The sequence below is a fragment of the Zingiber officinale genome, chromosome 1B (genome assembly GCF_018446385.1).
Source record: "Zingiber officinale cultivar Zhangliang chromosome 1B, Zo_v1.1, whole genome shotgun sequence".
In the NCBI taxonomy this organism is placed as follows: Eukaryota; Viridiplantae; Streptophyta; class Magnoliopsida; order Zingiberales; family Zingiberaceae; genus Zingiber; species Zingiber officinale.
Window position 1 is genome coordinate 8694022 of NC_055986.1, and position 10590 is coordinate 8704611.

Consider the following 10590-nt stretch of genomic DNA (forward strand, 5'->3'; position numbering starts at 1 on the left):
AGGACTTTCACCTGGCTTCACTCACCAGGATTTTCACCTGCCTAACTTGCCAGTTAGGACTTCCCAGTCAAGTATCCGGTCAACCTTGACCTACTTGACTCTTCTTCGATCAATATCTTATTGTCAAACATCTAAACCCAAACCAAGACTCAGCTTGGTTAACCAGGTCAACCTTGACCTGAGGGATGTTGCACCAACACTTACTTGTATTGGTGCCAAATAAACTAAGTATAATAACGTCCTTGAGTAGAAGGTTCTTACCTATATCAATCGATTGGTTGAATCGATAGTGAGATGATATAGGGAACACTACTCTAAATCATTGCTAGTCGAGTATTAACATTCATGGACAATGTTAATGCAATAAGACTAGCATGTAGGTCAACTCGATGATTTGATCTCACAAGTCATGGATATAGGGATATCAAGTTGACACATGAGTATACATTAGAGAATGTATACTGAATGACCCGCCATGAGAAAGTATCATGGATCGTTATATGAGTGTCATATACTTTCTCATGTGGCTATTAGTATGACTATCAGTCCTTATACCTGAAGTCACCATGGTTCCCTACATAAGGAGTTATGTACTTTGGTTTCGTCAAACGTCACCCATAACTGGGTGGACTATAAAGGCGATTACTGGGTATGTAACAAATTATGCGGAGGGATGTGAGTGATGTAGATGGGATCTATCCCTTATATTATGACGGGAGAGACATCGGTATTCTTGATAGAGTGAGACCACGAAGTGCATGACCATGCCCAAATGAGTCAATATGAGATAGTGAGCTCATTTTATTCAGTGAGTCTACTTGGAGTTCAGGATTTAGATTGATCAGAGGATGACACGGTCTATGCCTCACATTGATCAATCTAGATGTCTATGATAGAAGGACACTTGTCATATATTGTGAGGAGTCACAATTAGTAGTCACAAGGTGTTGTTGGATCTCAACATTCTTGTAACTTGGGTAGTAATGATGTATTGCTAGATACCGCTCATTACTTATGCTTCTAAATGAGTTTAGGGGCATTGCCAACGTTACAAGAACCTATTGGGTCACACACAAAGAACAAGTGGATGGAGATTAGGTTCATATGATGAACCAAGATGATTAGATTCATTTGATGAATCAAATTGGATTAAGAGTAATCCAAATTGGGCTAATTGAGTTAGACTCAAGTTGATTCATGTATTCAATGAGTCTAATTTAGATTATGACTCATTAAATCAACTTAATTTAATGAATTAGATTAAGTTGGCTTGAATCAAATGGTTGGATTAGATCAACCATGGGAGAGATTTGGTCAAGTTTGACTTGACTTGAGAGGAAGATGGAGAGTCAAGTTTGACTTGACTATTTGCCACATCATTAGTGAATTGGCAAGATGTGGACCAATGATGATGCTCCACATCATCATAGTTACATATGTGTGCCACATCATGGAGGTTACAAATCACCTCTTAATAGCCTCCACATTTAATGTGGAGGGAGTTACAAATCTCATGTGGCCGGCCACGCTAATGGTGGAGAGTTTTATTTTTCATTTTGTGAATTAACTCTCATTCACTTCATCTCCTTCCTCTAGCTATTCTCTTCTTCCTCTCCTCTTTCTTGGCCGTGAGTTTCAAGGAAGAAACAAGGTGAGTGGTTTTTGAGTTTCATGAAAGAAAATAGAGTGATTGTCACATAGAAGAAGAAGAAGAGTGTTCTTGTATTTCATCTTCTCTATTTTTCTTTCCAATCCCATCCGAGAGCCCTAGAAAGTGCTAGCACACTTGGGTTGCTCTCTTCTCTATCCTTGAGTGTTAGAGAACACATCTTGTTCGTGTGGATATCACTAGAGAGTTGTCTACGTTGACAACTTCGAGATCCGGCGTACCGTTGGACGAGCGGGATTTGTGAGGGCACGCATCGAATGTATAAAATATTTTTTCCTTAGTAGATCTACTGTAGATCATCGTTTGAAACTCGTATTCGTATTTTCGAAAGTTTTCTTCGCACGGATCCAATGGCTAGGGGGTTTCGGGGTTTCCGCGACGCCAAAAAACGGTTTTTGCGGCCCGAAAAACCCAACACTGGTGGGTCAAGAGATTAGAGTCAAGTAAGTTTGCGAATAGTAAGTGGAGGTAAGTACTGGAGAAAAGAGATCTAGTGAAGACGAGTTCTAGTAAGACTATAGGTGTTGGTTCAACTTAGATCCATTTTAAAAATCTAGGTTGAAACTAAAACTAGATCCTGGTCTTGGTAAGACAGAATCTAGCTGATAAATATATATAAATTATTCGCACATATATTTTCTAACTCTGTTTTGATTTTACCAAAGATGATGAAAACGTGTAGATACATACGTAAATCTTTGAATCCTACATGCATGGCAACGAATGGAGCATTTTTATGAGTTCGGAGTCAAAGGATATGACTTTCGGAAGATTGTTGTGTTGAACCAGTGATTGGAAGCGTCTCAAGCGGATGGAGTGAATCAAATTGGACCAGACCAAATCGAACCGGACCGAACCAAATCAGACCAAATCAAAGCGATGAATAAGATCCGAATTATTTAATTAATTTTCTCTACATAATTATCTGTAAAATTCGAAGTCTGAAAGTTTATTCCGAATTCAATGAATATGATATGAGCAAATTCATCTATAAAAGGAGGCTAAATATCTAAGAAAAAAAGATAATATTTCTTTTTTGAAGAAGCAACCACACTATTCTTTCTGTGATCATCTCGTGCTAGTGCTGCTTTTTTTAAGCGCTAAGGAATCTTCAAAAACAAGGCAACTCAAGATTAACTTTACTTTGTCGATATAATTTAAATACTACTTTTACTTATTATTGTATTAGAAAGTGTAAGCTGTTACATTTTCTCTATCTGTACTAATTTTATGATTGTTAATGAATTATCTGTTGGAAAGGTCCAAAAGATCTGGGTCTTGGAGTAGGAGTCGTCGTCTGTTTCAAACTAAGTAAAAATAATAGTGTTATGTTTTTTGTTCTTTTTTGCCTTCTTTTACTTGCTTCTTTCCGTTGTGCGCTTATTTTAAAAATCCAAAAGAAAGTTTTTAATATACGTGATTCACCCCCCTCCCTCACTTGCAATCGATCCTAAAATGTTCATCGTAAGAAAAATATCACATCACTGTATCTCTGCCATATCAAACAATTACATCATCCATATTCTATATTAGTATAATTATATTGCTCCACGTGCTTTGACAATCCTTCTATTGTATTCATTACGATGTTAATCCATGAAGCATAGAGCCTATTGGGGCTTAGGGGCCCAACCCATTAAGAGAGGTCGAGTCGGGTCAGCGGAACTAAACAGAGCAGAGCAGAACAATGTGTCGGGGGAGCTAAACCCTTGGAGTCGAATGAACCATTTAAAGGAGTTGTGAGAGCTAATCTGACTAAATGGAGCATTGAGTCAGAGAGATGAGTCCTAAGAGTTAGATGGATCGCTAAAGGCCACTCTTATTATATGTTCATCCTTTAGGAGTCAGGAAGCTTTTGGCTGAGAGGAGTGGAATCGAGGGAGCTGGGCCTACGGGTCGGACGAATTGCTAATGCCTACTCTTAATATATGTTCATCTTTAAGAAGTGGAGGGAACTTTTGGCTGAGTGGAGTGGAGTGGAGTGGAGTGGAGGGAGTTGAGCCCTGGGTTCGGGGGAGCTGAGGTCTTGGAGTTGGGCAGACCGATCAACTAGAAGTATATGAGATGACTGAGTAAAGTATGGGGTTAGAGGAGTTAAGCCCCGGGGTTAGGGCGACCAACCCAGTGAAAGTATTGAGTTGACTGAGCAAAGTGTGAAATCTATGAGCTGAGCTCTTAGAGTTAGATAGACCAACTGCTGAGTCAAATCGATCATCTAATTGTACCTTTCGTCCCGGATGATTCGATCAGTTCAATTAAATTAACTTTTTAGACTTTGACCTCCATAATTGATCTCCTTAATCTAAGAGGAGGTTTTTGATATCCGCCGCATTAATTTGTATGGGGATGCAGCCAGGCAGGTACCTGATATACCAATCTTTTGCAATTCTTTTCTAATTTTAGGATAAATATTTATTTCATGATGGGATGCGATGGTTAGGATGCATGTCGTTGTATTACGAGTATAGGGGATGGATCATATCTTTGGTGGAGAGTTGGAATGAAACATTTGGGGTTTGCTTATCTGTAAATTGTCAGCTAGCTCATTATTAAGTTCAGTCGTTTTCTTTCTGACCCGTCTTTAACTCCTAACATGTGTTTTTTTTTGTGCTTATCTATATACGTAATACGATGTGCAACTGGACCTCTACTGACAGTTCGTAAGGCAAAATCATCAACAGAGTGCTTCACTATGCAAAATTATCAAAGGAGCATCTATTACCCTCTTAAAGATGAATTTTCGACAAGAATAAGAAACAGTCTTTGACACAGGATTTTTGTTACACTGAAAACATGAAATTAAGAAAATTCAGATCTGACACATCATAAGTTCCCTTTGAAGATAAGCATTTTGTCAGCATTGTTATTATGTGGTCCAGGCGTCACTACACTTGAAACCATTTGCAATTTTCTTTGTTTAAAGTCTTTACTTCCTTCTTTCTTCTAACTTTAACTTCCAGTCTCAGACACCAAAATCTTGCTGGTCGCGATACATCTCAAAAGATCAAAACATCGAAACATTCCGTTCATGGATTTGCAACACAATTGGACAAAAAGTGGTTAAGAGGCAGCTTTAGCCTCTAGTTGAAGCGTCTCCATATTCATTTTTGGAACTTCTGATTGCATTTCTGCGTACTGTTAAGAAATGTATGGCCATCTCTTGCACCCGATTTTATTATAAAAAAATAACAGCATAAATAAAATACTGCATCCCTTTCGATGATGTTGTCCAATCAATTTTCATTTTCTTTCAACCATGAACGATCAAAATGACATGCACCATATATTTTCGAATTAACATCTTCTAATTCCATTATGATCATTAAGAGGATATACTTTGATCTTATAAAACTTGGTAACTAATAAATAAACTATCTTAGCTGGTATGAAAGATATATAAATATATAAATAAATATTAATTGTGTATCATACTTCAGTGTCACCAAACGATCGAGTTTCTTCCACAACCATGCACCAAATAAGTTACATCCGCATCTAAAGAGTTGGCCACCTATCCGTATCAATCCGAATGCTGCAATTTTACGTATCCAACCGACTCCCATCGACTCACCATAAAACTCCATGCCGATGTCCAAAGCTCCCCCAAGCTAATCTATCCTCTGCGATGAAGCTGAAGAGCTCAAACAGTGCTGGGAAGCCAAAGCTCCTCTTCCTCGGATTCGTCGTCGCCGTGTTCCTCCTCTTTTTCCTCCTGCCAGCCAGCAACTCGTCCTCATCCGTGGCGAATCGATCGCCGGCGTCAGGAGATCAAAGGGATGGATGCGCGAAGATCCCGCCTTCTCTGGCGCATTCTATCATACACTACGCGACGTTGAACATCACACCGCAGCAGACCCTGGAGGAAGTGTCCGTGACGGCGCGGGTGCTGCAGCGGAGGTCCCCCTGCAACTTTTTGGTCTTCGGCCTAGGCCACGACAGCCTGATGTGGAGCGCGCTGAACCACGGGGGGCGCACCGTCTTCCTCGAGGAGGACGAGCAGTGGATTGCGAGAGTGACCAAGAAGTTCCCGACTCTGGAGGCGTACCACGTCAGGTACGGCACGAAGGTGCGCGAGGCAGAGGAGCTGATGGAGAAGGGGAAGTCCAGCGACTGCACGGGGGCGGTGGCGGAGGAGGCGGGAGGAGGCGCGTCGAGCAGGCCATCAGGTTGCGAGCTGGCGCTGACTGATTTGCCGAGCGCGTTCTACGAGGTGGAGTGGGACGTGATCATGGTGGACGCGCCGACGGGGTACGTGGCGGATGCGCCCGGGAGGATGGGGGCGATATATACGGCGGGAATGGTGGCGCGAGGGAGGAGCGCAGGCGGGACGACGGACGTGATGGTCCATGACGTGGACAGGTCGGTGGAGGACAGGTTCTCCATGGCCTTCCTCTGCGTGGGGTACATGAAGGAGGAGGTTGGGAAGCTGAGGCACTTCACCATCCCCAGCCACAGAGGCAGCCCTGGAATCAAATTCTGCCCATGATTTCAATCTTCATGTCAAATCGCTGTATTTTCAATATTGTTTCCGAAATTTTTTAGGCAAATATTTTTAAAAAATATGAATAATTTTACATGCAATTCCTGTTGATAAAGAAATCTTTACTTACAATTCTCATCCATGAAAATTTTTATTTTCATTCCTCAGACATATATATTTACTTAATTGTCCATGATATTTTTAGGTAAAAAAAAATATAAAAATCAGTATAAATCTTCTTAAATTCAGTATATTAAATTAGAATCTAGTATATTTTTTATCAAATTGAATACGATTTTTTTTCATCTCAAAATATATTCGATTTTAGTTTAATGTGCTGAATTTAATAGGAATTATACTCATTTTTAAACTATTTGTACCGAAAAATATGAGGGTTAATTTCGATAAAAAATATACTCGATCCTATTATAGAATGTTGGATTCTAGTGTAAAGTGCTGAATTTAATAGGAATTATACTTGTTTTTAGACTTTTTATACCTAAAAAATAAGATGGACAATTTTAATAGAAAATATACTCGATTTTAATATAAAGTGTTGACTTTAAGAAGAATTATATTCGTTTTTGGACTTTTTGTATTCAATTTTGACTTTTTGTACTTAAAAAAATTGAGAGACAATTTAGGTAACAATATTTATATGAGGGAGTTGAAAAAGTAATACTTTACATACAGGTGATGAAAATAAAGTTTTTTTTTTGAACATGAGGATATTAATATTGTGATGGATGATTTTTTTCTAATTTATTAATAAAATAACATTATATATAAAATAATAATAATAATTAATAATAATAGAAGCATTCTTTGAAATTTTGTCTACCCCTAAGCAAGAATAATATAATGTTAAATTCAATTAATTTACAGCTGGATTATTTATTGCGATGGCCGAATAATTCAAACAGCAAAGTGATGTATTTATTGCGATTCCTACCCAGCGTGTACTCTTCCATAATTACCACGTAAACTAGGAGGACCGACGTCTAATCTCCGCTTACAGCGCCGGTAGTTTGTCCGGGTAACGTCAGTGGGGTGAAAGAGTTATTTTTTTTAACGCAAACCCCGCGCCGTACCCTGTGGAGACGGATCCGCCGTCCGATACACGATGGACGGCAGGAGGGGCCACGCGCTCGTCTTCGCTGCATGCTCCACGTCGCGGCTGGTGAGTTTACCATGTCCAGGAATGACAGCCTGTCACCAGGCTTTTCTTCCCTCGACCTTTTTTTTTTCTTCCTCCTACCTTTTCTCCCTCCCTCCCTCTGTCTCTCTCTCTCTCCCCCTCTCCCCCTCTCTCCCCGTCGTACTAATTGTTTTCCTCTTGCTTTCTCCTCCTTCCGACCAGGATTTCGCTTTGCGGCTTTTTGTGTCTTGCTGTTTTCTGCCGTCTGTGGTCGGCTCCTGCGAGGACTCTCGTTTGAGCTCCTGACCGTAGGATTTGGCTCTCGGCCGCCTCCAGAAGGGAGGAGCTCCGAGATCTTGTCCGGAGGGGATGTAACTTTGGTTCCTGCGATTGTCTTGCTTGGGAGGTAGATTTTCTTCTCTTTTCTTCCGCGTTGTCTTCGTCTATTTGACTTTTTCTTTGGTGAAAATTCTTTGTAATTTGGTTGAGAACGTGGATCCTAGGTCGTATGTCAGTTTTGGGTTTCTGATGGGCATTAAGTTACTTCTTTCAAAATAAGAAGGGTTTCCCCCTCGAATAGTTACCACGTCTTGGTCTTCGACATTGCATTGTCCAATTGAATTTTTTCTGATTTTTATAGCTACTCTGCTAAGAATGTTGTAGAAATTTTGTAGTTTTACCGATTTACTTTAAGCTTGTTATTTATTAAAAATTGTTCAAATTTCTGGGTTGCAACTTGCAAGCAATAGGTAGAGTCCAATTAAACCTTCCTATGTGTTTTTGGAATATGGAAACACAAATTTGTTCCTCTGTCAACAATTGGATACTGTGTTTGAAGATGGAACTATGGTGAATGAAGTTCTAACATACTATGCTCTGATGCAAATTATTGTTTTTTTTCTTCTAAGACCAATAATCAGTTCCGTCTGTTTTGCCATATTGCAGATAGGTACAGGGTAATTCTTGCATTACATTAGAATTTCTGGTTATTTGCTCAGTGTTCCATGTCTTGAATTTTTGAAGTTTAGATTGTGGATTAGATCAGAAGTTTTAATGTATTGATGTTGTAACCCTAAGTAACTTGATGTTGACATTTTTCTCTTCTTAAGGAATTTAGTTCCCTGAAACTTAAGGTTATGGGGGTTGGTATTTTTCATTATTTTTCTGTAGTGTTTTACTAATACAATGGTCATGTTGTGGCAACTAGATTCATTCTATGAACTCTTTGAAGTAGGGTTTTCATATTATTCCAACTATCATTGTACCTATTTTTTTTTAAGGACGAACAAAAAATTCTGACACTTGGGTGGATGCCCACATTCCTAATTATATTTTCACTAATTATTTTCTTATAGAGTATCAAAGGAAAAGAACACGCAAGACCAACCTGTTTTAGTTTGTCTTACCATTCAGACCTGAGATTTAGACAACTTTAATCACTGTTTCTATTTTGATAAAGTAAACTATATTCTTATGTTGCATGATGATTCAGGAGAACTAATTTGACAAATTTGCTACAGCTTGTTTGGTTGCTTGTGAAAAATACATCTTTGCTTCGGAGCAAATATATGAACATACTTTTGGGTCTTCTTGGATTTGATCCTGGCAGATAGCATGCTTGGAATCTGTTTTTCAGGTGATGCTCCTGACACGTCTTACCACCGATGTATTTGGTATACTGACAATTTCCCTAGTCTTGCTCGCGGTTGTCCTTGGTCTAGTATGCATATTCCACTCCTTGTACTTCCAATTTTGCATCAGGAGAAGGCATTATCCGCAGCTGAACTACTTTAATGGGCCCTGGGTTAGCCGTATTATTCTAATTATAATCTGTATTTGGTGGGGTTTTGGAGAGATCATCAGGCTGAGTTACCTGAAATCTAAAATTGTCTCTGATCAACCATGGCAGAAAACTATCTGCAAGTTCTATGTCGTTTCAAATTTAGGATTTGCAGAACCAAGCATGTTTCTTTTGCTATCATTCCTTCTGCATGCTGCATTGCAGGAGTCTGGCACACTTAGTCCTCGATGGAACAGAAAGACCCTAAGTTATGTGCTTCTTTGTTGCATTCCGATTCTTTCCATGCACTTTGCCCTTGTTTCATTTGGACCAAAGTATAACAATGAAGAGAGCAGTGCCAAGAAAAGAAACATAGCAAAGTTCTTCAGATATGTTGGTTCTTCATCAAATGGTGACACTATATGCATGTATCCCCTACTAAGCACTATAATTCTTGCGTGCTTTTATGTTCTGCTGATTGGCTATGTTATATACATTTGCACAAGGCTGTTGTCTTTGGTTATCAACCAAGGTCTGCGTCGGAGGATTTATGTGCTGGTAACGCCAGTAATCATTCTTCCATCCAGGGCTGCTCTTCTCTCACTGTCCATTCTTCCTCCACCAGGCAATTGGCTGTATGAAGGCATTGTGTTTTTAGCGTTCTTTGTTCTGCTATCTTCCATCACGGTTGGGGTATTCATGCTGGTATATTTCCCTGTAGCAGATTCTTTGGCATTGAGAAATGTAGGCCATGTTGAAACCGAAGGGATACCATATGATGATTACTATTATGATGGTGTATCTCTCATATCTAACCAGACCCATCAAGATGTAATCAGTGATGAATCTCCCATGCGTGCCTCCATACACTTTTAAAGTATGAAGTCGTAGCATCAGAGGCTCCAAAGGTAGTTTTCACATGGCCTTGTAAGACATTCACTTGACAGGTCAATCATAACAGCCAGAGAACATGCTTCACCATAGGAAGACTCCAAGTTCTTGTTTTCAAGACCTTTATTATTTGAAGGTTCTACAGTTTTGGATGGATGGAGATTGTAAAAGATAAAAGATATTATGAAGCAATACTGTTGAAACATGGTTTGCCTTTTGCTCAATTGGATTAACTTTGCTATTTTTCTATCATCCTATTCTCTTCTGCTGCCTCTTGATTCTGTAACATTACTTACTATGCTTTAGTCGGATAATATCAGTGTTTCAATGTTTCTCAGCACACTTTTGACAAAATCCTCTCATGCGCCACAGCTTTCTATAGCTTTTCTTGAGCTGTGGCCTAGTGCTTGTGCGTTGTGACTGGCAATTATGCTTCGAACAGCGGTGTAATTTGAGGTCTCCTGGCATTATTTATTCTGGTTCCTAGAACTGAATAAAATCCTTCGATGAAAAGAATGAGAAATTTGTTGCCCTTCCGTTCAATCTATCCGAGTCGATGATAGCTGGAGACGAGCTTGATCTACCTAAGTAAGCTGCCCTAAGATGGAGCTCGATCAAATGAAGATTTATTT

General features: G+C 39.5%; 2 protein-coding genes across 2 annotated transcripts; both read left to right on the forward strand.

The window, feature by feature from the left end:
- The first annotated feature begins 5200 nt into the window (after positions 1 to 5200).
- On the forward strand, positions 5201 to 6250 carry LOC122038274 (glucuronoxylan 4-O-methyltransferase 2-like). Its single transcript, XM_042597969.1, has one exon. It carries the CDS (start codon positions 5295 to 5297, stop codon positions 6153 to 6155), a length of 861 nt encoding a protein of 286 aa, XP_042453903.1. The 5' UTR covers positions 5201 to 5294; the 3' UTR covers positions 6156 to 6250.
- A 1151-nt stretch (positions 6251 to 7401) lies between these two features.
- On the forward strand, positions 7402 to 10312 carry LOC122049272. Its single transcript, XM_042610682.1, has 2 exons — positions 7402 to 7693; positions 8808 to 10312. The coding sequence occupies exon 2, from the start codon at positions 8927 to 8929 to the stop codon at positions 9941 to 9943; it is 1017 nt and encodes a 338-aa protein (XP_042466616.1). The 5' UTR covers positions 7402 to 7693; positions 8808 to 8926; the 3' UTR covers positions 9944 to 10312.
- Positions 10313 to 10590: the final 278 nt, after the last annotated feature.